Source organism: Anser brachyrhynchus, assembly GCF_964034855.1.
Source record: "Anser brachyrhynchus genome assembly, chromosome: 23".
NCBI classification, from domain to species: Eukaryota; Metazoa; Chordata; class Aves; order Anseriformes; family Anatidae; genus Anser; species Anser brachyrhynchus.
This window is the reverse complement of record NC_137716.1, coordinates 7251737-7278410: the sequence shown is the minus strand read 5'-3', so window position 1 is coordinate 7278410 and position 26674 is coordinate 7251737. Positions and strand designations below refer to the sequence as shown.

At 48.3% G+C, this 26674-nt stretch overlaps 1 protein-coding gene across 3 annotated transcripts; it reads left to right on the top strand.

Annotated features, from left to right (window-relative positions):
* Positions 1–23105, top strand: BTBD2 (BTB domain containing 2). 3 transcript variants are annotated; one of them, XR_013941605.1, is made up of 9 exons: positions 1–662; positions 7398–7517; positions 11122–11278; positions 15108–15213; positions 16014–16211; positions 19060–19208; positions 20987–21074; positions 22115–22261; positions 22809–23105. XR_013941605.1 is itself a non-coding variant. In XM_080565603.1 (9 exons), the coding sequence occupies exons 1-9, from the start codon at positions 16–18 to the stop codon at positions 22968–22970; spliced, it is 1818 nt and encodes a 605-aa protein (XP_080421729.1). In that variant the 5' UTR covers positions 1–15; the 3' UTR covers positions 22971–23105. The 3 variants fall into 3 exon arrangements, 2 of the variants coding, with proteins under 2 accessions (XP_080421729.1, XP_080421730.1); XM_080565603.1 differs by having other exon boundaries at positions 19060–19252; XM_080565604.1 differs by lacking the exon at positions 16014–16211 and having other exon boundaries at positions 19060–19252.
* The last annotated feature ends 3569 nt before the right edge of the window (positions 23106–26674 follow it).

Sequence of the window (26674 nt, the reverse complement as noted above, 5' to 3'; positions counted from 1 at the left end):
CTCCGTGCCCCATCCATGCGCCGCTGCTGCCCGGCTCTCTGCATCAGCAGCAGCAGCAGCCGCGGCCCCGCCGGCCCCGCCCGCCCCGCCGCCGCCGCCGCCATCACCATCGCCGCCCCCCTCCCGCCCGCCGCCGTGTCCCGCCCGCCGCTCCTGGTGCTGGTGCTGCTGCAGCGCCGCCCCGCGCCGCCCGCTGCTGCGCCTCCGCCGCACAAAATGGCGGCCGGTGGGAGCGGCGGGGGCCCCGGGGGCCTCTCCTCCTCCTGCCCGCAGCCGCCGCCGCCGCCACCGGGCAACGGCGCCGCCGCCGCCGCTTGCAGCAACGGCGCCCCCCCGGCGTCGCCGCCCGGCCTCACCTACAACCAGTGCGGCGCCGCCAACCCGGCGGCGGGCGGCGGAGGCGGCGCGGGGGGCCCGGCGGCGGCGGCGGCGGCTCCGGCGGCGGCGGCGGCTGCCGCTGCGGCTGCGGTGGGGGGCACCGGGGGAGCCGGGGGGGCGGGCGGCCCCGGCGGGGCGCTGCAGCGGGAGCCGGTGTATAACTGGCAGGCGACGAAGCCGACGGTGCAGGAGCGCTTCGCCTTCCTCTTCAACAACGAGGTGCTGAGCGACGTCCACTTCCTGGTGGGGAAGGGCCGCGGCTCGCAGCGCATCCCGGCCCACAGGTGGGGGCGTGGGGCCGCGGCGCTGGGGGCGCGACGGGGGGCGGCAGGGCCGGGGGGGGACCCGGCCGGGGGGGGGGGAGGGTTGTCTGCCCTCGGTTTGGGGAGGGGGGGGACGCGTAGCCCCTGAGGGTGCCCCGGGCCTGGGGAGCCAGGTGTCCCAGGTGGGTTTTAGGGGTAGTGGGATGTGGGGGGGGGGGGACCCAGGTGACCCAGAAGGGTTTGGGGGACACAGGCAGGCCGTGTGGGGCACCTAGATGACCCAGCAGGGTTTTTGGGGGGAGGAGTAATAGGCTTTGGAGGGGGCCGAGGTGACCCAGCAGGGGTTTTGGGGGGGGGATAGTAAGCCCTAGGGGGGGACCCAGATGTTCCAGCAGTATTTTGGGGGGTATAATAGGCCCGGGGGGGCGGGGGGCGCAGGTGACCGAGCAGAGTTTGCGGGGTGGATAATAGGCTCTGGAGGGGACCCAGGTGACCCAGCAGGGTTTCTGGGGGGGAGGGTGATAGGCCCTGGGGAGGGGACCCAGGTGACCCAGCAGGGTTTGGGGGGCAGACACAGGTAGGCCCTGGAGGGGGCCCAGGCGACCCAGAAGGGATTTGGGGGAGGATAATAGGTTCTGGAGGGGGACACCCAGGCCCCGCGAGGCCTTGCCAAGCTGTGGGTTTTGGGGTGGGTGCCCCCTCTGTGCTGCAGCCTGTGCTGGGGGGCTGCTCAGGGATCGTGGCTGTGCTGGGGGGCGGGTTGGGTTTGCTGTGGAGCATCCGGGGCACCTTTTGGGGAGCGACGTGTCTCGGGGGGGTTTTACAGGGATCCTCTCTCCTGAAAGCAAACACAGGGGTCGGGTAACCGAGCTCAGGGACGTGTTCTCCGTGGTGCTGCGGTGGCCGGGCCCGGCTCTGTGCTGCTGCAGCCCCCAGCACCAGCCCCCAGACGGAGCCGGCATCGCCAGGCCTGTGGCACACCAGATCCCACCCGCGGGCCCTGTGCGTTGGTCTTTCACATGTTCCTGGCTGCATGTCTGTGCTTAGAGGTGACTGCTCCTCGGTTGGGCTGCCCGGTGTTGCATTGAACCTCTCTGAACCCTCAGATTGATTTAGTGTTCCTTCCTACGCTTGCCGCATCAGTGGACAGGGTCTGGTGTCTGGCTGTGTTTTCCCCTGAAGGGTAGGTGGGACAGAGGTGCGTTGGCAGAGCGGCCGGCAGAGAGAGGTGCAGCAGGGACAAACGGACCCCTGGATTTCACTCGAAAGCAGTCCTTGTTTCTGTGGGTTATGGAGGAAAGGAGGAGTGTTTTGTCAACAGAGAAAGGGATTTGTGAGAGCAGTGAGAATGGAAGGAAGAGAGCAATGATTTGAGAAGGAAAATGTTGTGGCAGAAATTTGGTTTAAAAAATACAAGGTATTGAATTGTTGCTGAAGCCCTGTATTTTGGAAGGTAATCGCTACTACGAAACAAACCTGCGATTCTGAAAGAGCTGTACTGAGAATGACATCTGGACAGGAGGAAACCTGTGTATGTTCGTAAATGCTGAAGGCCAAGCTGCCATTTCAGAATTTGCAGCTCGGAGCTTACTGCTTGCTGAAAAGCTGGGGAATTGTCCCCACCTGGGTAATTCAGAATGGACGTGGCTGATTGACATTCAGCGGCTTCTTGGGGCAGCTCCTTCGATTTGTAACAGAACTGCTGCATGTCACTCACAATCCCTGCTTCAGGGAGTACCTTCTGGTTTGCTCAGATGTACAAACAGCAAACGCAGGAGTCTTTCACTTGAGGGCAGGACCTGTTTTAATTGGGGATGGGGGAGGGCTTGTCAGTGTGCTCAGCAGCCGTGCTTGGCAAAGGGAGCCTCCCTCCAAGCAATTTCAGGCTATCGCTTTTCTCATATGTGCTTGTGCACCTGGAAGTTTTCCCTTCAGATTTCCCTTTTTTCTCTTTTTCTGTTTGAAGCACGCTTGTTCTGGGCCAGTTGGAATGTTGAGGGTGTCAGTTCTGCACTTGATAATTTGGAGCTTAATTAGTATTTGAGTATGCTTGCTCCTGTCCCGAGAACTAGGGTTGCTAGATAGGGAGGAGCAATGTTCAGCCAGAAATAAGTGGAAAATAAATGAAGCTAAAGAAAAAAAAATAGCCCCAAAGTGAAACGTTGCTTAATTGCTCTGAAATCCATCTGGAACTCTGGGTGGTGAAGGTAGAATAGAGTGTGTCATGCCGTGACATCCCACTTACGGATTATATAGATTTTAGTGAAACTTGCCTGTATGATATTACAGTTGGGATATCCTGATGATTCATGAAGTACTGTGGTTATTTCAGAAACAGAGAGCTTAAAATAAAACCGCCCAGACCCCTTCTGTGCTCAGCTCTCCCACAGCAGCCTAACAGCAGAAGATATTTTGTGCTGGAATTGAGTTGCAAAGCAACAACGAATTTAATTTGAGAGGCACCGTATTGCTTCAGCGGGCGAGGGCAGATGATGTACTTTGATGCTAGGTGCCTGAAATAGTGCACAATTAACAGGTAAGTATTTCTACAATCTGGTTTCGGACTAGGCCAGGTATAAAGAGTGGCTACAGTAGGAGCATGCCCTAAATAGGGTTCTTGAACAGTGGCTGGTGATGCCTTGAGGAATGGTCTGCAATATCTTATTTTAAACCGTGAGACTTGTGGTCTTTAATATGGCGTGGTACAAATTGTCAGCTTTGGCAGTAACCTGGTTAGCGCAAGTAATCTAAGAGCTGGACGTGATGATAGCTCAGCTCTTCTCTTGTCGGGCTCCTCAGAAAGGCGGGGATGGCGTGGCTGTAGGTGCGGGGAGCTGCGTGGCATAATGCCGAGCGATCGCGGGTCGCAGGTGGCGATGTCCTCGCATGGTGGTGACCGGCAGGAGGCTTCCAAGAGCACTGTAGCTGTATGTTTAGGTGCTTTTAAGAGAGCCTGGCAAGTTCAGCAGTTCTTATAAAGCTCTAGAAACAGGGGACAGATACCTCACCAAGAGCAAACTGTGATGCTGTAATTGAAAGCTGTCTTTGCAGACAGATATCATAAGTGGCTGTGCTGGGCTTGACTGAAGGGTCTTCTATCCAAGCATCCGTCCTGGGAAGCATCCACAGCCCTGAGAAGATCACGCATCCTCTTTCCAAGAGGCTCCAGACGCTGTGGAAATTGTTTGCGTACCCTGGAGCAAGCTTGGTCTCCACGCCGTTAGCCTGTTCCCTCTTGCTGCCGAATCGGCCGTGAAGGAGGCAGAACAGCCGTATGTTTTTTGATTCCAAGGCTAACAAACATCAGACTGAGCAGGCTGTTTTGATGCCACTTGATGGCAACGTGGCCAAGATCGATGCATTGATTATGCTCGACAGTAAGACGGAAGTTGTTGGTTGTTTTTTTTTGCCCTTTTCCAGACTGGCTGCATCATGCACATCAGTGAGATTGGAAACATCTAAACCTTGTCGGCCGGGAGCTGCACGGATGGGGTAATTATACGTGTTAATTGGACAGAAAACATGGCCCAAAATGGAACGGGGCAAGTGTACGGCGATGCACCCCTGCGTATGCTTCAGCCTGGGAGAATCACAGCTCGGAGATGGGCTGAGTTTTTTGGAAGCTTTTTCCAGGCATTTCCCTTCTGAGCTTGTCCCGTCTTTTCTTGGATGTGTATAAACCTGTCGTGCCTGCAGCGTCACGTGGCGGGCTGTACTACCGCCCGGCTCCCGGAGGTGTGCTTTGAAGGGCTTCTCCTTGGGGTCTTGGGACCTCATTTCACCTGGTGGCTCTGCTCCTTGCGCTGGAAGGATGCAGCAAGCGATCGTTGTTCATTCGCTTCTTGTCACCTAGGGCTTTGCGGAGCTCCCTCACATCACGTGTTGCTCTGTTCCCGTGTCAGCTCTTCTGATACAGGTATTTTAAGATTTCTCCGCAGTGGAGCGGATGGAGCAGGGAGGTGGTATGCAGTGGTGGGATAGTCATGGTTCTCAAATGGTTCGTTTCGAACTGTAACTGCCTGCAAAGGGGGCAGGACTGTTGGGTATACAAGTTAAGGAGGTGACAAGTGGTGATACCAAGGTGAGCAAGGAAGCAGTAAAAAAACTGGTGGGTAGGAAGCTGTAAACAGAGTAATGAAGATGTTTTCTTGCAGGCTTCCAAAAGTCTTCAGAGTCAGCTTTGGATCTTCGTGAAGACAGTCAAATTATTCACCTCATCTGAGCTCCTTTGACTCTGCTTTTATTGCTGAAAGCCAGTTTACTTTGATTCTTACGTGTGCAGGGGAAATGATGAGGAATCAGATGTTGCTTTCTTAGTTGTTTTGCTCAGCTTCTGCTCATTTCTCTGCATCTTTTCAGTAGCTCACTTTGTTTTGCTACCACACTTGTTTAAAAATAACACTCGATGTTTGGATTCTTTCTTTGGCAAAGCTGGGACACTACGGGGAGCTTAGGGTACCTGCAGTTCCCTTTGGAGACTTGCATAATTGCATCGGGCAGTGCTCCTTAGGGTCAGGGGAGAGCCCTGCGGTGCGCTGGTTGCTACAGTGCTTCAGAAAATAGGAGAAAAAAACTATCACATCTCTATTACTCTGCCAGTTTGGCATAATTGTTTCTTCCCTCCAAAACAAACCCAGCTCTCTCTTTTGCAGACCTGCACAGCTGGGGAAACAAATGTGTACGTGTTGCACATTCCTTCTTTTCCTGGAGTGCCTTCAGAATAGGTTTAAGTGTTCATTTTAGCAAGAGTAAGGAGATGCCACGAAGAGAGAGGGATTTTCTTACCTTAGTTGCGTCCCTTTAATGTTTTAAGGAAACTCGAAAAGCTGTAGTCTTGCAGGTTTTTTTTAGAGTGCTGTGCATCTTTCTGGCACCTACTGGGATCCCTTTAGGGTTCAGCAGTGTGAAAAAAATCAAGCTGACTTGTCACTGAGCGAAATGGAAGCAAGGATTGGACAGCTTCTTTCAAATGAGTGCCCTTTTCAGAATGCTTCTGAAGGCTCTCCGCTAATTGAGGATGTAGACTGCGCTGGCTATGAAAATGAAAATTTTAGAGTGCAATTTATTTATGTTAATTTTTTTTTGTAGCAAATAATGCCAGCAACTGTCTTGCCACCGTCACTGCTTTTGTAAAAACAAGGAGTTTTGTTTCATCTGGCAATCCTAGTATTGTGAACGAGGTTTCTTATTTGTTCTTGACATTTTTCTTGGGAGTTGTTTGCTAGAAATATGCATGTGCATATTTTTTTTTTTAAACCAGTGTGGTTTGTCCCTAGCTCTCTTACCCAATTAGAAACAATACAACCCAGCTCGTCAGCCAAGCAGCCCGTCACAGCAAACAAGCCTGGCATGTCTACAGCGCTTCTCCCTGTTGTGTCTATAGAAGGTCTCCTCTGAACGGGGGCAGAGTGAAAAGTGAGAAAATGAAAAATTTTAAATAAAATGTGGAGAGGGGAAAAGAAAAAGAGCTTCCTACCATGGTAAAATCTAACCAAAGCTCCTCTGTAGTGATGGGCTTTTCCTTGGAGCCCGAGTGCCGGAGGTTTCTGTCTCGTGCCTTCTGTCACGTACGGTTTTCTGCCCCCAGTTCCAGATACTTCTCTCCATTGAAGCATGCTTCAAACTCTGCTGCAGCGAGAGCTGCTGAATTTTCTTCCTTTATAGCTGGAAGTGGTCGGAGTCATCGCTTCTACGCTCTCGTCTCCTCCATGTCCCCATGCTCATCGGCCAGGCGGGGGCTGCTGAGGTGGACCTTCGTGGCCCTTGCTTTATTTAACTTCAGGGAGCTGCGTGGTTGCAGCCACCAGGAACAAGCTGGTTTTCCTGGGAAAAACTCGTCTCTGAGTTTTCAAACAATGGGAGTTCTCAGAAGTGCTTTTCTGAGGCACGGAGGCAGTAGCTTAGATATACACAGGCCTCTCGGCAGCTCCGTGGCTCCTCCTAAAACAGGAGCTGGTGTTTATCAGTGAGGGAAATCGTCTTGTTTACATGGGAGGGCCGAAAGATTATTTTCGGTCTCAAATCTGTTTTGTGGGAATTCTCGCTTCCTATTTCTTTAGGGCTGATAAAAATGCCTTCCTCTGTTAATCGCCGTGTAAACTCATAGCAGCGTGCAGGGGGTTTGCAGGCACCTCATGGCACAGGTTTGCTGCCCGTTGGGGTCTGCCCGCCCTCTAGGCTGAGCGAGGAGCAGCTTTGGTGCCCACGGCTCCGCGGACGCCGCTGGCGCGGTTTGCGCGCGCTGCTGTAATGAAGGATTCTCTGGGGAGACGTGAGGAGGTGGGTGATGTGTAGTGACGAGTTTTCTGTAAATACTTTCTGTCCGTGACTGTGGGGAACCGCACCAAGTCTTGGGCTCTATTCGCCGGAAGAACTTGAATTCCTTAAGTTGCTGTTTCTTAATTTCTCTACCTCACAAGCGGCCGTAGGCTCCTACAAGGGCTTTGTAAAGCAGCCACGTATATTCTGTTCCATGACGCACAAAATCTTGTCTTTTGGTGAACCATTGCTATGTTGTATACCGCGACTGGGCTCAGAATGAAGTTCTTTGCAACTTTGGTGTTTTCTCAGTAAATGAAGGAAAGTCTGGCACTCCCTTCTCTTGCAAAACATTTTTGCTTTACCGCTACGAGCGATTTGCCCTCCCTGGGGGAGGCCTTGGGGAACAGCAACTAGCCTGGGATTTTTTATTTTTATTTTTTGCAAGTGAGTATGGTTTAACGTAAGCTTTTTGTTTGTTTATTTTTTTAATTTTAGATTTGTGCTGGCTGTGGGCAGTGCAGTCTTCGATGCAATGTTTAATGGTGGAATGGCCACAACGTCTACAGAGATTGAGCTGCCTGATGTGGAGCCTGCTGCCTTCCTAGCTTTGCTGAAGTAAGCTGCTTCTTCTAACACACAGCGTAACCGGAATGAACAGATTTATTGTAGAGAAGGGTATTTTCAATGAAAGCAGTGAACCATTTTGTGAAGTGGAGATCGTTACGCTTCTAAGTAAAATGCCTCTTTGTTGATCTGTTTGAGGGTGTTTAAATGCTGGTGCTAAATCTCCCTTTTCCTGGGTAAAAGTCTAGATTAGCTGCTGCACAAAAATATCTGACTCGCTTCATCTTTAGGTTTACCAGCCATTAAATGATTACGCCCTCCCGCTGCTGATCTGCAGTGTGGGCAAAAATAAACTTAGTTTGGTAAATATGTAGTTATATATAGTTCGGCCATGAAAATGCAGTGATAGGGAGGGGTTCTGACGGGCAGTTGGCTTAAGTTCGCATGCCAGCCCTTTCGGTAAAGTTGGTACCTGCTTAGACAGTGTCTCAACTTTTTTTTTTGTAAATGAATTGGTTTGATTTGATCCAAATGCTGTTAGAAAGAAGTGGGGAAAAGTAATCTTCTTAGAACTCCGTAAGTTACAAATATTTGGAGCTCAGTTTATGGGCATATGAGCAAGTTATAACAGGTAAGCGAGGGTGTGAAATCAGTGTCAGACATTCTGTGTGGTATCTCCCCCTGAGCATGCTTTATTCCTCTTTTGGAGAGCTGGTTTTGAATTTCCATTTCCAACATGCATTGTCAGTCTGCGTGCTGGGGGAAGGAGGAGGAAGGGGCTGTAACGTCCTATTCACTGATTTCTTTAAGCTTGGCTGGTGCCATATAACATCCAGCAGCAATCCTGAATGTATGCTGGAAAGTCATTGTCCCATTTCTATAGGATTTTTGTAACCTACTTCCCGGGGTTTCCAATACCGTGCTCTTGACATGTTCCCTGCTTGCTTCCTATTGGGAACAATAATTATATATAGCTTTGGCACACTTTTTGCTTTACCTTCAAAAAGTGCTTAGGTCATGACTGTGCTATCTTAGAAGGTTTTAGAATTGATCTTCATAGGATGATAGGCCAGAAATAACAGGGAGCCCATAGCCCCCTCCCCTTTGGCTCATTTTAAACCAGACACCGGCACATGGGGAATCCCTTCAACTGGCATATGACTCTTTAGCAGCTTGTCTCTGAGCATCTCTGTGGAGTACAGAGTTAGCATCTGTCTTTAAAACTTAGCAAGGCTAAAATATCGAGCGAATTAGAGGCAAAATCGGGTTGTTACCCTGCCAGTATTGAAATTTCAACAGTCACATAAAAAGAACAGTATGATCTTGGAAGAGAACAGTCATCTGAAAGGACTAAGATGATCTGTTTCAGTGGATTTCAACAGAAATGTTTATATTTTGTAAGAGGAATATTGTGTGGATTGCCACAGTGACTCTAAAGCTTGCAGTAATGCTACAGCAGTTGTGCCTGTAGTCCAGTGATATCTTAGGTGCTTAAATCTAGAACTGAACTAAGCTCATTGTTTAAAAGTGCCAAAGGAGGCGTGGGTGTTGTTCCCGTAGGAAGCTTACCAAGCTCTACCAGTCCCTCAAAATGCTGATCCGAAGTGGAAGCTGCTCCTTATATATGTCCGTGGACTTGGTCCGGATCATGACCTAATGCTGCAGGATCAGGAGCTTATCAAGAGACAAACTGCTCATCCTGAACACTCAGCACAAGGCCCCTTCTGGGCACCAGGTTGTGTTTGTGGGCTAGGAGCCTTTAACAGGTCTGCTGTAACTGCAAAAGAGATCCTTTTTTTCTTTTTTTCTTTTTCCCCCCCTTTTTTTTTTTTAAATAGTAACCAAAAGAACCATTTTGATTTTCTGAGGTCACAGTCTGAATCTTCTTTTAAACTATGCTGCGCTTTTTCACAGTTTGAGCATCTCTTCTTATCCCACTTAGCGTACAGTTTAGACTACGGTAAAAATAGTTACTGATGTAGTCATTGCAGTAAATGAAACTAGTTGTTTTTTGTACAACTATGTTCTTTTAAGCTTGTAATAAACAGGGTTGTGTAGTGAAAGTAGAACTGGTGAAGGGATGTGTGCAAAACACATTTGTGAGCCAGTGGCTTGATGCTGTTATTAACGGATGCTCTAAAGCGACACAAAAACCTGCTTTCAGTGGCACTGAGAGCGGTCCCTGTCCTCCGAACCCCTCTGTTTCTGCATCCCGGAGCTGCATCCTGACCCTCGCTGTTGCTGGAGGACCAGGAGCTCCGTGGCCGTGCTGCAGCCAGTCCCCCTGCAGGAGAGCAGCCCTGTAGCTGCGCGAAGCCTGCAGGACCAGCTGCAACACGACGTGCTCTTGTGCCTCCCCAGGCCACTGGAGAAATGCAGCAGAAGAAATGGCTGGAGTTTCCAAAATCTCCCGTGGAACAGGAATGCCAAGTCCTGCTAACAGGCTTAATACTACGTCTCTGTGCTTAAAGCCTGCTTGGTGCCTTTCAGACCCTGATCGCAAATGCTTGACTGGTTAAAGGAAAAACAGTAAACAAAAACTCTGCATGGGATTAGGACTGACATCAAATGTGTAACTGTTTTTACTGAATTCAGCCTGTCAGTTCCTGTTGTCTCTAATCAGCATGCTTGGGTATGAGGAGGCTCGGGCAGGCTTCCTATGAAGACCTTTGTTTTTCCATGCGGTATGAATGTGCGTCCTTGTTTTGGCCTAACAGTGAAGGCTGATGCTTTGCTAGCAGCGTGGCAGTCCTTGTTTTTCATCGTAATTAACTCTTGCTTTACGCCTAAGTTATATTTCTTGCTGTATTTTAACACCTGTATAATGGAACAAAACTGTTTTAACAAAGATTTAGCATATAAAGCGGAGAGATGAGGGGAAGTGGCGCACGGGTAAAACATCTCTCATCTGCAGTAGATGTAGATGTTTGATTGCTTCTGATAACTTTTGAATTGGAACTAAAATAATGGAGCCTCTCTTCTGAAGTAGGCAGGCAGAATTGAATTTTTGTCCTTGTTTAGTGTAACTGAACAGTTGAAAATTTTAATTCACAGTCTGCACTTGGCCAGAGAATGCTCCAGTCCAGTGTAAGTGGCTGGCTAAGCAGCTCACTGGCTGTGGGGATGTGAGGCAGTTTGAGTTGCTAGAACAGATATTCATTCTGTTTTATTCATTAAAAGTTATGCCGTAAGGAGTGGTTTTTCATAGAATCATAAAATCAGTCAGGTTGGAGAAGACCTCTAAGATCATCCAGTCCAACCTTTAACCCAGTACTGCCAAGTCCACCACTAAACCACGCTGCGAAGTTCTGCATCTCCATGTTTCTTGAAGACCTCCAGGGATGGTGGCCCAACCACTTCCCTGGGCAGCCTGTTCCAGTGCTGCACAACCCTTTCAGTAAAGACATTTCCCCTAATATCCAACCTAAACCTCCCTGGCACAACTCGAGGCTATTTTTGTTTGCTTGTTTAAAAAAAAAAAAAAACAAACTAGAATCACTGGGAAGGATGTAAAAATTGTTCCATCTCTCCAAAAATGGGGCCAGGCTGATGGGCAGAAGCACAAATAAGCTTTTATGAACTGCAAGGGATTTTTTTTTTATACCTTGTTATCTTACTGGCTACATCAGAGCAATGTTTGTTTGTATGCTTTCAGATTTCTTTATTCAGACGAAGTTCAGATTGGACCAGAGACTGTTATGACAACGCTTTACACAGCTAAAAAATATGCGGTTCCAGCCCTGGAAGCTCATTGTGTGGAATTTCTTAAAAAAAACCTCCGAGCAGACAATGCATTCATGCTGTTAACACAGGTGAGCTTGCAGTCATTTGGATTAAATTTCTTGAGTGACGTCCGTCAGAATAAGAAAATAGAAGTTTTCTGAGTGTTAGAGAGTTGATTGTCCAAAACGGAGCAGTTCTGTGTCTTGTGCTTTTTGATTTTTCTTACAGGAATGTAGTGCTGATGAGCAGGTTCGTATGAGGAACAATAAGATACAGCAAGTGTTGCTGCCATTTCAGCTCTGCTTTTTGTTTTGGTGTGGCAGGAGATTCCATCCAGTGTGTGAACTGGGGAAGAAATTAACAGGATGGAAAAACTTCATCTGCCAAGAAGAAAAGTGAAATGAGAGGATTTTCACTTGTTTGGGTTCAGGACTTTCTCCGTGCAAAGCTTACTTCATCTGACTGGCCAGACACTCTTTGAAGGGCTGTTTTGCAATAGTTTCCCCCAGAATGGGGATAAAAGACAATGCAACTCCTTCAAGAGCGCTTTGGTTGGCTAATTTGCATAGGAGAGGAAATGGCCACTACCTGTTAGAGATAACAAAGTGATCTCTTCCTCAGCCTGCTCCAGCTAACCCTGTTGCCGTACAGGAGGCATGCAGACATGGAGTCGCAGTACAACCGTGTTTCTCGACTCAGGTTGACTGCATGTCCGTGTGCCCTTCCCTCTTATCTGGGGGTTGGGCTGGTCTCTTTGCGTTTGACTCTTTTAAGTAGCAAACTGGAAGCCAGTGTTTACTGCTTCTGCTTATTTTGGAGAAGATCAGGTTTGCACTCAGGTTGATTAATCTAGCATCACTATCCTTCCTGTTCCTTGGCTTCATTTTTTTTTCTTTCTGGTCCCTGCCACCCTCTCTGCTAACAGCTGACATACCAGTGACTTCCACGGTGTAGCCATGCCGTCACCTGTGCATTGCAGCGTCTGTCACATTGCCAGGGACACCCTCTTCTGGGTGGTGTAGGAACAAGAACCGAACATGCATTGTGGGCGCTGAGTTTTTCCTTCAGGGAATGGACGTACTTTTGACTAGCTCTGGAGAACTGTTTCTGATCAGCCTGCTCAGGAAAGCTGCCGTGATTTTTGATGTTAAAGAAACCCTGCAGAAGAGACTTCACAGATGCCCTGAGTTGGGAACCAGTGCACTGAAGTGGTCTGGCTCTGCGAGGTTGTCCTCCCTTGCCCAGTATAGCTGGCTGCCGGCTCTTTTCCTCCTTGTCAGGAGTATAAGCGTCTTTCAGGCTGTGACTGTGGTTACTGCATCAGTGGCAGTGTCCCCCTGCAGTTTTTTTTGCAAAGCCTGAAGCAGTGTTGGCTCAGAGCAGCTGAGCTCTTTGCTTGTTTGCTGTGATTAGGCTGGGATTTTATATGAGTTTAAATATTTGGATCAGGTTCTCAAAGTGGTTCTACTTTACACTGCCATTGTAGATACTCTTGGCTGCTGAGGATTCAGCTTTGGCTGCATTAAATGTCTAATGCTTGAGTGTAAAATACTGTCTCTTTTAACAAATGTTTTTTTTTCTTTAAAAAAACTTGGCTCTTTTCCACATGCCATAAGTGGGTGAGGCAGCCTCTGATACATGGGGGGAGCCACATTCCACTTCGTGGGAAAGGTTTAAGATTTAAAGGTTCTTGCTTGGGTAATGGTAGCCAAATTTGCACTCCCATCTGATTCACCGTGGGACAATTGTAACTCTTTGGCTGCAGCGGTCTTGATCTTTGGGCTCTGCAGCCTGAAATCTGAAAGATCGGGAGCTGTTATCCAAAAGCTGAGAAGCGATCTCTCCTACTGACTTCAGTTTTGAAGAGGCATCCTGTGCTTGCCATCACCTGATGAGAATTAGACACACAAACTGTTTGGTGGTATTCCTTATGTACGGATTTTGTGGCATGGTGTCCCTCCGCAACCTGACGTCTCAGGTATGGCAAGGTAGCATTTAGGTTTGCAGTAACTTCTTTACAATTCACAAAGTTCCTTTGGCAAAGCAAGAAGGGGTACTAGTTTTTCATGTATCAAAACCAAGATAGTGCCTGGTGCTGTCAGCTGTGCTGGGGCAGCTGAAATGCTGGATGGGGACAGGCCTTCCTGCTTCCTTTTGCTTTGTGAAATTAGCTTAGGGCTTATCCATTGTGATTAATTATCACTGATGATTCATATCCAGTGTATGTTTGCTGTCACAATATACCGAGTCTCTTAAATGTCTGAGGCTGGAATTCTTTCAGAAACGTATCTCAGTGGTAGGCTGCACGAGGCTCCTCACTCAGTGGGTCTGTTATCAAGAGACTCTGAGATCTGGTCCTTCAGTGTGAAAATCAGCCTCTGTTTCTTGCAACAGATCTGTCAATTACAGACTCGAGATTTGAGATGTATCTTGTACAAAACACTTCCCAACAGGCTTAAGATTGTGGACAGCTGATTGTAGAGCCTAAGATCCCAAAACTCTTTTGCATGTATCCTTGCTAAATGCTGTGGGTTGGCAACTACGACAGTAATGGTGTTTCAAGCAACTGCTTATCTCTGGCAGAAATATAAGCAACAAACAGCCTTCCTAATCGACTGTGCCTCATAGTGAACACGGTGCAGTTTCATGCCAGATGTACACACAAATGTCATTCTGATCAACAAGACGTAATAGCCTGCCTGAAGGAGCTCTGGGGGAGAACTCCATGACTGTAATGTAAGTCCTTCACGTGTCAGAAGAGAGCCACTCCAGTAGTAAAGTCTGAGTCAGTCGCAGCTCTTGGATGCCAAGAGTGCGAGGCGCTGGCAGGCCTCCAGCCCTAGGAGCAGGGGACGACTGGTGAGACTTCCCTGGCCCATCACAACGCTGAGATGTTTCAGCTCTTTGTGCTTGAGGTCTCAACGTCGAAGGTGGACTCTGCTGAACTCTACAGCCCGTGAACAAAGGTGAAGCAGAAGATGCCCAAGGGTCGGAGCCTCTGTGAGTGACTGAATTCCCAGCCCAAAACACAAGTTGTAAACCTTACCTGTGGCAGTTCAAGTCCCCGGGTATTGTGGCTCTGTAATGTTAGGTGTCGTGCAAAGATGGTCCCTTCCTAAATAGCAAAGACAAAGCACTGGAGATGAGAAGTCATCCTGGTGCCTTTTGTGTGTTCCCACCTTGCTTTTGTTTCTGCTAGGCACAGGGATGATAACGTGCCTTTGTGGTCTCGGAGCGGGGGGATCTGAGGTGAGGAGTGAAATATTAGGACTTTGGGTACAGAGATCCTGAGCAACTCTCCGAGCTGTGTACAGATTTGGTTTGGACTAGTACCCTATTTTGGGGGGAGTTCTTCAAGGTAACTAGATTGGAGTGGATGTTTCTGTGTAAAAATAAGCAAATGCACTAAGCAGGCTGCCTACCCTGCAGGGTTTTGTGCATCTCTGGGATGGAGCTGTGTGCCTGTTAAGGCATTTTGCTAATACATGAGATGAGCGTGACTGTGTTCTTACAGAATAAGCCACCTCTTCATATCCTTAGAGCGAGCAGGCCTGGAGTCATTGGGCAAAGCTTTCTTCTAAATATAAAAATAATGTAGTAAAAATTACCCGTGTTCAGCTGACATGGTCAGTATGGTGCTCGAAAGCACTACAGTCGTGTTAACTGACGTGATGTTGAAACAAAGACGTGCCTGAAGACATGCACAGCTAAAACAGAACAGATGCCAAATGCAGATTTTTTTTTTTCTAGTGTTTGCCTTGTCATGCTTAAATGCTTGTGAAAGACTGCTGCAGCCCAGTGAATTCGTGATGCAGTCAGGCAAAGTACTGCTAATGAAGATGGGCTCTGGGGGAGCGTCCTTACCCAGGGTAAATTTTAAAATACCTTTTGTGTTAATGATTGCTTCTTCATTAATAGGCAAGACTTTTTGATGAGCCTCAGCTGGCCAGCCTTTGCCTAGAGAACATAGACAAGAACACATCAGATGCCATCAATGCAGAGGGGTTTACAGACATTGATCTAGGTAAGCATTTTTTCCTCCGTCTTCTGCAGGCTTTCATAACAGGCTAAGCTCTAAAGTTATTACAGGTTAATACTTGGTGCTTTTCTTTTGTAGCTTTGCTGTTCTCTATTAATCTGTTGAACGAACAGTCCCTGGCACTAAGTGGCTGGAGACGAAGCATTTGCAAAAGAGCATGCTCACTTGCAGAAATATCCTGGAATCTGCTTACTTAGGTGCAACTTGATTTTTCTGGGCATGATACAAAGCCTGTTTCCTCTGTTGATGTTGGCAGGTTTTGGGTGGGTGTAACTTGCCCTCTTTTGTGGAGTTGGCCGTGTTCCCTGAGTCTTCATCAGGTTTTGGAGTTAAAAAGGTGTTGCGCTTTTGGAAGCAAGAACTGGTTATTTTAATTATCGTATGCAGTAGCCAAACTTGCTGGGCACAGTTAATAGACATTAAAATTCAGACTTTAACCTTCTTCTAATGAAATGGAATATGGAGGTAAGACACAGGTAACCTTCTGGCTTGTGTGCTGCTTGCTTCATCCAAATTTCACATCAAGTAAGTTGCAATTTATTCTACTGCGCTTGCATTAACATACCAAATAAATGGGCACTGTTTGCTGCTCCGGTGAGTTACTTGCTTATGGAATATGCAGATATATCTTCCTTATAGGTTGCAGGCAGCGCTTTTGGGAGATGCTGTTTTTTCAACTGCTTCTCTTTCACTCGTTTTGGCTGTACATGCGGTAGTTGTGGCTAGGTAAAACCAGGTAATTCGGGTTAGTGCCTAAAGTTGTCCCTGTCTGTCCTGCCTTGCAGACACCCTGGTTGCGGTGCTGGAGAGGGATACCTTGGGGATCCGGGAGGTTCGTTTGTTTAATGCAGTGGTGCGCTGGTCAGAGGCTGAGTGTCAACGGCAGCAACTTCAGGTGATTCCAGAGAACAAGCGGAAAGTACTGGGCAAAGCGCTTTCTCTTATCCGCTTCCCATTGATGACTATTGAGGAGTTTGCAGCAGGTAACTGAACAAAGGCGTTTCTGGCAGCCCTGGTCTTTGCTTTCTCTGAACTACAGAGGACTAAGTACATGAAAGTGGATTTTTTGCTGTGTTCTGCAGTAACTTAAACTTAAGATTATTCCCCATTCACACTGACCTACAGAATCTGCTGTGTAAATGCTGTTTCCATCCATGATCATCTTGTTTTTAAAGGTGCTCCCTCAGGTGCAAGTAGGATCATACCTCCTCATTTGCTTTCACAGTATGTTCACATGGTTACTTTCCCATTCAGCTGAGATATAAATGGGTTCACATGCATTCGTTTCCAGCCATATAACCTACACAAAGCAAATGGTGTTGTAAATAGTTGCTGTTGATTGTAGCCTGTTCCCCAAGAGAGAAGAGGACGTTTCCTCACCCTCTGCTCGCTGTTGCCTCTAATCCAGTGGTGATGTTGACCGTGTTTTACTGATACCATTCAGAGCAGAGCCTCATAACAAGAAAAACTTTTAAAATGTTCTTTGAGCTGAAGGGTTGGTGGTATTTAGTTTCTCTCAAGTTGTTTTTCAGGTTTACAGTAGGATTTTGGTCTAAAAGATGTCTAATGCATTTAACAATTTTGACTAAATATTTTTTGAGTTTTGTTTTCATTGCCTGTTGTCTTTTGACTTCATGCTCTGGTGGTTCTTCAGGGATTGAAAACTGGCAATTGGCTTAAACATTTTTCATGCTAAAAGACACCATGGAACCATTTTCAAAGCTGAAACTCCTTTTATGCTACAGTTACCTGTACAAAGAAACAGGAGTCAGTCATTTTCTTTGTGAATTTCTTCTTTAGGCAAAGATGGCATCAGCTGATTGATAGTTAATGTACATCTTTCTAGATGAAGAGGGATATTAGTAAAGTAAATCTGCGCTTAAAACTTGGCCCCCCACTTTATTTGCCTGTCACAGCAGCGGTGTGGATTTAGGGACATGAATCTCTTCAAAAACAGCTTGGCCAGGGAGACAGGGATCTGCTCATCCAAAGTTAGTAGCTTTTTCCTTTGTGTTGGCACTCAGTGAAAACATAGCACGTTCTGTTCCTGCATTGCGTGTTGTGCCAAACAGCAGCTTGCAGCAGGGTCAGAGGCTCGCAGTCTGGCTAGATGGAAGAGAGCATCCTCCTGGATGGTGTTAAGGCAGGGTAATTACGTGTACTGAGCTGTGAATTTTTGTGTTTCAGTCCTCCCTTCAGATCTTGTGTAAATCCATCTCAGTGGGAGGAATGTGTTAATTCTGGCATATTTGGGTTGAAGCCTTGGAGTGGGGAATGCCCCCACCCTATACTGGCTGTCACAGCTGTTTGTTGGACTGGGATCTTTGATCTGTCTTCTTGCTTTGAGAGAAACTTTTCAAGTTTTCTCCTTCCACTTTAATCTGAAAGATGAACAAACGAAACTCCAATACACCAAACCTGAGTGCTTGCACAGGTCAGCTGTCCCTTCAACAAGCTCCTACCTTGGGACTGCTTCAGCTCCCTCCTGAGTGTTTGAGGGACTTCCTTGGTGACCCCAGCAGAGGAAGGAGAGGGAAATGGCTCCCCTCTGCTGCTCACTCCCTAGAGGGGAGGTGAGGGGAAGGGCATGGTATGGGTGGTGGTTTCACCCGCTTATGGTATAATCTGTATTGAATGTGGAGTTTTGCATGAAGACGTTTTAACTGGCAAATGTGTCACTCCCCCTTTAAGTAGGTAATTTGAAACATTTGAGAATTGCATTGCAGCAGCACAGGATACGTTTAGACTTGATCAGTGATGGTTAATTTTTGCTGAGCAAAGTATCCACAAGCTCATTCATCTGTTAACAGCCTTCTTCCTTTATTTTTTTCATCTGTACCTATTGCGGTCTTGGGCCACGTTATGTCTACTGGCCAGGAGTATGCAGCTGGGCCCAGTTTTCACATCTTGCTGAATTTAACCAACTACAAGTCACATTGGACCAAAAAGTAGCTAGGCTTTGCTTTTCATGTTACAGAACACTCAGTTCTCCACCATGCACCAGTGGTCTTTGTGTAGAAAGCCTCTCACAAATAAGAGGTGCAGAGCAACTTTTTACTATTTGCTAAAGGAATTGAGATGTGGACTAATTTTTACCCCGTTCCACTTCTGAAAGTATTTGGAGTTGTTTCCAAAGCTTGAGTTTAACATCTCTTTGGAATAAACATCTAGTTATGGGAGCAAAGGTGAGAATGGCTCAGTTCACGCTAAAAATCCCTAGTGTTTTTTCTAGGTTCTACAAAAGCAGGCAAAGAATCTTTTTTTAAAAAAAAAAAAAAAAAAAAAAAAACGGAGTTCAAATGCCCCAGGAAGGGAGGGAGTCAAAGCAGTGCAGGAACTGAACCACCTTTGTCTCAACTGAAAAGTATTCCTCTTTCTAAGTTGATGGTGGCCAGGTGAGATTCCCTCCCATTACCCCTCATGGGCTCCCATGGTGTCTTAACATTAATATTATAAAATACCAGTGTAGATGTATGAAAATCCCTCTTATCTGTATTATCATATCCTGAGGGAATGGAGGAAGGATTAGCTGAATGATTGTTTTTAAACCATCCCTTTTAGCCAAATGCGTTTTGGCTCTGTGGAGCTGTGCTCTTAATTGCCATGTCACGTATGTGCTCTGCAGAGAGGCTCCGCAGCCCACCGCTACCCTGCAAATAAAAGGCAGGCAGCGCTTTCTGTCTGAAGCTTAATTTCTGGACATGCCAGTGAAATCCTGTTTCTGATGTTCTCCTTCGCAAGTCATGCGTGCCTCCTACCCCTGAAACCTCGCAAGTATCCCTTTCAGCTTGTGAAGGCTGACCACCTCATGGTTTTCGTGCTCCTCTGCAGGGCCTGCCCAGTCGGGAATCCTCACGGACCGGGAGGTGGTGAGCCTGTTCCTCCACTTCACAGTGAACCCAAAGCCACGGGTGGAGTTCATCGACCGACCACGCTGCTGCCTGCGGGGGAAGGAGTGCAGCATCAGCCGTTTCCAGCAGGTGGAGAGCCGCTGGGGGTACAGTGGGACTAGTGACAGGATAAGGTCAGCTTCTCTGCTAATTCTGCTGCTGATAGATTCATGTTTACTGAGCTTTCAGCCTACTCTAGACCTAAACCTGCAAGGTTACGTGCTAGACCCTGACTCTGCCACATGAACCCTCATGCAAACCACAAAGAGAAAGCGTTTTGCTGGGCAAAAGCCTCACCAGGCGCATTAACCTGCATGTGCAGCTGCAGGCTGCCACTTTGCTTCTGTATTGGCAAAGATTTGCAGCAATTGTGGCCCTCGAGCACAGGCCTCTTGGTGGATGTATCTGTCTCCTCTTCAAATGGCTTCCTGCAGCTGTATGGGCATGTAGCGGTTGGTCACCAGGCAGCTTACAGCCGCCTCCTGTGCCTGGGTACGTTGACTAACCAGTGCTCCATCAGGTCAGTTCCCTGCTGTATCCTAAGTGTAAACGTGGTTTGTTGAAGCCCCTTAATCTTGCCTGTTTGAGGGAGGGATTAGAATGACAATGCTTGCTGCGCCTGCCTTTCCGCTAACATCTAGTTTGTTTATACCTAAGCTGGGAGAGAGACAGCAAAGTCCAGCCATGGTGACAGACGTAGCATGGCATGGCAAGTGGTGGTGGTTTGCAAGCCTTGAGTGTCCAAGTGGTTAGAGCAAGACAGGAAGTATCCTGAAAGCTTTGGTTGTTTCCAGGTTGTTCCTTGTCTTGGGGGAAAAAGGAGCTTGCATGAATACAGTTCTTTAAAAACCTCAAGGTTCTCCGTTGGTGGTTCCCTCGCATACCAATAGTGCTGTCAGCCTTCTGGAAGGGTCCATATTGGCCCAGAGATCCAGTTGGAAGAGCTGCTAGCTCCAAACATTTACTGCTCTGAGATCTAGCATTCAGAGGTCTTGTATTTGACTTTATGCACAGCTGCTGACAGCATCAGGGTCCGTCCGTCTTCAGCCAGGCCTGTGTGTGGTTCAGTACTGAATATTTTGTGCGGGGGGCAGTACAGTGGCTTCTGGCTTGCCACAGTGTTTGTCCTTGGAATACACAGGGCTGAAAGAATTGGTGGGCAGGTGAAGCAGGTTAAGAAACGATGCTGGCAGTTTGGCAGCCACTGAGGCTTTCTGCTAGCTGAGAAGATAGAGTTGAACAGGGGGGTGAATATCCTTGCCCTTGATGTCTTAGGCAGCAGGGATTCCTGCATTCAGGAGCTATTGACTCTTATTTTCTACTCTTGGGTAAATCTTGAGTGCAGCTAGCTGCTACCCTGCAGTTATATTCAGCCAATGCTCAAAAGCACATTAACAATTCTCCTCCAGTGCTTAGCAGTGAAATACCTAATGACACTTTAAGTGGTCTTTGCTGTTACCTTGCTTGAAAGACTGTTGCTGCTGTGAGGTGGGTGCTATTCCACGCTCTGCAGGCTACTCTGCCTTTGCCTGGCTGGCGTTTTTGGATGCTGACATCATACTGCAACCTCAAGGTGCTTCTGAGCTGGACTCCGAAGCCCAATGATGGGATGATGCAGCTTTGCATTTTACATGGGCAAACAAATTTACTTGCTGGCCCATTAGGACAGTCCAAGATGTAAGCTTACAAGTTATGGTTTCTGTAAAGGATTTCAGTTATTAGTAAGAGTTGCACTTGGAACTGCAGTATGTGCTTGATTAAACAGTAGATATGAAATTAAAGTGAGTGAAGATACTTGTGCTTCATCATCGTACTGTTTCAGTACAGGAGTGGTAAGTTGATCTGACTTTCGTGATCTGTTCCTGCAGGTTCTCAGTAAACAAAAGGATATTTGTGGTTGGGTTTGGATTATACGGATCCATACATGGGCCAACAGATTACCAAGTAAATATACAGGTAATTCTTTGTACTACGTCAAAAATCGTTGCTACTGTGGGGACTACTTTACACGTTTTAGTGAGTATGCAACAGAATCTTAACTTGGAAGGGACTGCATTTGTTTTATAGATAGGGTGCTTGGCAGAGGTAGTGTGGGCCAGATGGGGCACTGGGGATAAGAGGGATTATTGCTCTCAATTTGATGCAGCCTCCCATCGCACGCATCACTGCAGTATCTCCCCAAGTCTGTTCATGGCCTTTGAAAATATGTCCAGGAGAGTTGTGAAACAGTTTGAGAAAAGCCATGCACATTTTCCTACATCAGGCAGGCAGGCTGATTCTGCAGCAGCGGTCGGGTATTGCATTGCCATTTGTACTTTCGCTCCAGGCTGTACAAATGCAGCGGAGCAGTCACAGTTCAGCAAGGGAAGAGAAGAAAACAATTGCTGTGAGTGTGCTGGGCCTGTGCAGTGCCAGTGTGCACCTGTTTGAGATGGCAAGTAGGACTTAGGGAGCTTGTTTTCTGACACAGCTGTCTGAAGTCCATTAAAAGCTGTTTGAAAGACTTTGTCTTATACAAGTCTTGTGCACGTTGTTCTGGATGTACGTAAGTAACCTGCCTGAGTCTGGATCCCATGAGAGCGATTGCCCCCAGGAAAGTTACCCCAACACAGCTGATGTGACAAGCACAGTCTGTCTGTGCTTCCTAAACTGCCAGGGTCTCTTTCTAGTGCCTCTGAGCTCTTGGAGGCTAAAAGGAAGCAAAGGTCTAAGCAAGCAGCCACCTGCCGTGCTGCGCCAGGCTTCAGGGTAAAGAGGGGAATGTCTTTGTCTTGGGTTTTCCGGGATGCAAGCCCGCTGTTGTTCAGTGTGTGATGGCACAAGCAACGGGATAGTGCAGTCGCAACAGGGCTCTGAAGCTGTGGTGGAACTGGTCAAACTACCGAGTCCCTCAGATCCAGTGCGGTTTGGGGGGGTGCCTGCACTAGTGCCAATTCTGATGTGCAGGGCAGCTTTCAACTAACTGTACGGATTAAAAGTTAACACATCTCTTGCAGATCATCCACACAGACAGTAACACGGTCCTGGGGCAGAATGACACGGGGTTCAGCTGTGATGGATCATCAAACACTTTCCGGGTCATGTTCAAGGAACCTGTTGAGATTTTACCCAACGTCAACTATACAGCATGTGCTACTCTAAAGGTACTGTAGCGGGGCAGCATGGATAGAAGAGAGGCTTACAAGTGTAGGTGAAAGCAGGCTTCTTCAGTGCAATGTGGTTCTTACTCTCTCTGCATGTTTCAGTGAGGCGAGTTTAGTTTTAAAGGCCTCCTCTGGAGACCTTCACCTGGTGGTGCAATGTGCATACTGACCATCAGCATTCAGAGTTGGTTTTTAACTTGTCTAGCAAGTGTACAGTAATTAACAGGCTGTATTAGTGATGAAGCGAGGGGATTTTTTTCTTGGTGCACACAGATAAACTGTCAGCTCTGTATGCGTGTAATCCAGAGCCCGTCTGCACTGGCTTAAAAAAGTTGTTATTGAACTGTTGAGATCTGGTTAAATGCAGTGTTAAGCTCTGATAGAGATGAAAACTTTGCTCAAAATAACTAAAGAAGCAGAAAGAAAAGGGAGGTGCTGAGACTTCCAAAGCTCATTGCTTTGGGTGGAGCGTACCTGGGCAGCAGGGTCCAGCAGGGCTGCGATCTCTGTCTTGATCTGTTCTTCTCATCTTCTGTAACCATTGCAGGGTCCAGATTCCCACTATGGAACCAAAGGACTGCGCAAAGTGATCCATGAATCACCAACAACAGGAGCCAAAACCTGCTTTACGTTCTGCTACGCGGCTGGGAATAACAACGGCACTTCTGTGGAGGATGGACAAATCCCAGAGATCATCTTCTACACATAGTGCAGCTGCGGAGCTGGCTCTGGACTTTTCTGTTCTCTTCCCCGTGACCTTCCAAACTAAATTTCTGGCTGAGTTTGACCACACCAATTGGAGCCACACTAGCCAAAGGTCTCAGTAAAACCATTTCAAAGCTCATGTTTTGCCTTGTGCTAGTGATTCTGCTGCTATCCCATACCAGACTAACTGGTTTACCAGTATCATTTGTAGGTTGTCTGTGGCTAGTCATTTTTCACTTTACTGATTAATCCTATCTAACAACATGCATTTTTTTGACTGTAATGAATGTAGATGCTTTTCCACCAGTCAGAAGCATGGAAACGAGTGGCTCTGGTCGTGGTTACACTTGCTGTGAGGAGCAAATCCTGCAAAAAGAAAAAAAGACACAGTCGGGCTGTATGGCCCCTCCTCCTCCTCTGCTCTAGTGCAGCAGTTGAGGCAAAGCGGTTTGCGGTGCTTGGCCGGCAACACCACTGCAAAGGCAGAGCTCGACCAGCCTGCGCCTGGCGCGTCCCCTCCTGCTGGCTGCAGCACGTGCAGCCGCCTTCAAAAAGTGACAGAAAGTGGCCTTTTCCCTGAGGCTTGCTGTTTCAGCACTACACGGTCTTGAGGGAGACCTCAAAACTAGAGCGCCTCTAGAGACTACAGCGTTTTCATGCTATTCTCACTAATTTGTGACAATCCTTTACCTTGGGCAGTTGGTGACAGCGAGGTGAGCTCCCCTGCAGGGCTGAGAAGGGGCAGCGGCTCTGGCAGGGCAGGCTCTGTCCTCTCCTGGGGGCAGCTGCTGTGCTGAGTCCCGTGGTGCTTCTTCCAAACTCCGTATGGTGTTCAAAATGATGGGTGATACTCAGATAACCCCGTGCAGCGTTTAGCAGCAGGGAAATCTGTACTAGTCGTTACTGTGCTAATCAAATCCTTTGTTTGCAGATAGTGCTGGGATTTGTCAGTTGGAGCAAGCAAGGGAACTTGCCTCACCTGGCCCCCATGTTCCTGTGTATTGCTGCTGTTCTCATGCACGTTTCAATGCATTTTCTATTTTTTTTGTTTGTTTCTGTGCATTGCTAACCCACTCCTAGGCTGCTTCAGAGCACTGCTGCCCTGATGCAAAATAGGAAGAGGCTTGATGTGCAACCGCCTGTTACCTAATAACGCAGCAGATGGACGAGGATTTATGGAACAGTTTAGGAAAACATTAAAGATTTTCTGTTTGCCGGTGTATATTTGCAGTGTGCCTGTTTGGACAGGCGCAGGAGGAAGATACGGTATTTCCAAACATCACCTGGCTTTGGGCTGGCTAGTTCAGTAATCGTGAATAAGCTCCCTTCTTACCTGTTCAGGACTGGTTGTTTTCCCCGTCAGCAGGTTCAGCCATAGCCGAGTAGGTAAAGGTGCCCTGTGGGGATGAGGTAGGAGGCGCTGCCCACTGGAGGCTGTTTTTTTTCCCTCCCCTTCCTCTGCAGAGGAAGCCGTAACTAAAGGACATCTTGGCAGGGTGTCCAGAGCCCTCCAAAGTCTGCGTGGGACTTGCTGGCACGTTGTGGTGCTGCCTCAACGCTGAGGTTCCCTTTTGCAAACCTCCCCCTCTGCCCTGGGCGCACGAGGCTGCCCAGACTGGCCCGGCGGCAGTTGCCAACTTGTTCAGCTGCTGGAAGTTGAAACCTGGTCATCCTTCGCTGATGCGGATGGCTGAGTGCCTGCTCGCTCACTGGGGAAGTTGCGTCTCTTCCCCTTGCTCCCTCCGGTTGGGCTCTGTCCTCAGCCTGTGGCCGGCCGGGTGTCTCCTTGTCAGCCACGCAGCAGTAATACGGTCAGGAACACCCCGCACCTCGTAGTCAGTAGCTATTAGAGATGTCGATAGTGTGTTACGTTCTCTAGGAAGACGTTGTAAGATGTGTATATTGTAAGCCTGCTTCAAGGTAGGATGTTTTTAATATGGCCAGTACTTTAAAAAAAAAAAAAAAAAAGGAAAAAAATACCAACATCTGATGGGTCCATGACTTAGTTATTGAACCTGACTCTGTGCAATGCAAGCGGTGTCGCGAGGCGGATCGGCAGGACGGGTGAGCTCTGCCCTCTGAGGGGCAGCCCCTTGGGGCACGCACCCCTGCTTGCGCTCTGCCTCTGCCGCTCCGCTCAGAGGCGGCGGCAGCTTTGCGTCCCTGCCCGGAGCCACCTCGGGGCTTGCGAGAGCCCCGCGACGGGCTGGCTGCGGTGGGTGCGGCACCTCGGGCACTTCTGTATATAGGTGGCAATAGTGGGAATAATTGGAATACGGAAGAAGCAAAGCTGCACACTTGGCTATCGAAAGAGCAGGACTTGAAGGCAGGCCTTGCTGTAACCTAGCTCAGCTGAGGTGGACGGGCCCTTGCTGGCTTGTCCCTGAAGCATCTGTTTTTACTGCTCTTTTGTTATGCAATTTCTTTTCCCAAATTCACCTTTCGTGCTTTCAAGCCACAAGGTAGGTCTGGTTGCTTGTCCTGTCGGGGGGGGGGAGAGGAGTCAGACTCTGAACTACACCTGAGCAACTTCTGTTCTTACGGCTTTTATGCAGTTTGATGCAATTCTGGCTTTTGTAGATAGATGAATGTAATTCATTGTTGGACTTGCCTGTTTCCAAAAGTATGAGACGTTCTGTTGTACCATGTCACCTTCCGAGCAGAGCTGGGACTGTCTCGACTCCAGTGCTATATTGATGAATGTATCCAATGCTCTCGTTCAGTGTTCACACTCTGCTTTTGGCCAGCTTTGTGATTTGTAAATAGGAAATCAATAAAGACATTCAGGTTGTCTTTACAGAGTTTCTTCCTGATTTGAAGAGAGCTGATGGGCATGCAGCGGCTGCGCCTTGCTCAGCGCCTCGGGGCTGTGCCAGAGCCTGGTGCTGGTGATGCCCTGGACTGGGGCAGCCCTGAGCCAGGCTGCAGCCCTCAGCCGGCCCTGGGTGGAGCGTGGTGCAGGCAAACCCCATCTTCGCTGGGATGGATGAACCAGAATCACAGGACCTCTCCCTGCTGCTCTTCCCCAGGAACCCTCAGCCTGGCCCCTGGCCTCTTCCCACCCTGCAACTGCATCAGCGCCGCCCTTGAGGAGGCACGAGGCCCCATCTTGGCTTTTCCTGCTCTTTCTTTTCTGCTCTTTTCTTTCCTGCTCTTTTCCTTTCTTGAGCTACAGCTCTGCCCTGGGGAAGCTGTGTCCATCAACTTCCAGCCTGAGCCCTAAACCACCCCCGGGGAGCCTGGGGGAAGAGCTGGGCCGAGCAGGGAGCTGCCTGGAGCCATCGCCTTGCTGTAGCTCCCCTGAGCACCCCTGGCCTTTGCTCCTGCTGCTCACATGGAAAAGAAACAAGGGGCTGCAGCTGCAGCTCAGCAGCGTTTAGCAGCAGGAAAGGCACCTGAGTATCTGGGGCTGAGGCACCAGCCCTCAAAGGGGCCGTGGCAGCTCCCACGTGGGGCATGGGGCAAACGCTACTTGTTGAGCTGCAGAGGAAAAGTGGGTGCGGACCCATGTCCCACCCTTAGGGCCACGCATTTACACACAGACAAAAGTGGAGGGTTTTAAAGATTTTTTTATTATTATTTTTATTTTATATTTTTTATTAAAAAAAAAAAAACAAAAGCCCCTAAGTTCTATGGCTTCAAAGAAGCATCAGAGAAATTTAAATGCCATTTCTGTACACTTTGTTTTAAAGCAGTAACTAAACTCGC

Bases quoted from the DNA above. Each gene is read 5' to 3' on its own strand.
- BTBD2 (XM_080565603.1), top strand. From the start codon at position 16: ATGCGCCGCTGCTGCCCGGCTCTCTGCATCAGCAGCAGCAGCAGCCGC. The intron at 15,214-16,013 runs GTAAGCATTTTT...CCTGCCTTGCAG, and splicing joins GTTTACAGACATTGATCTAG to ACACCCTGGTTGCGGTGCTG. The intron at 19,253-20,986 runs GTCAGCTTCTCT...CTGTTCCTGCAG, and splicing joins GGGACTAGTGACAGGATAAG to GTTCTCAGTAAACAAAAGGA.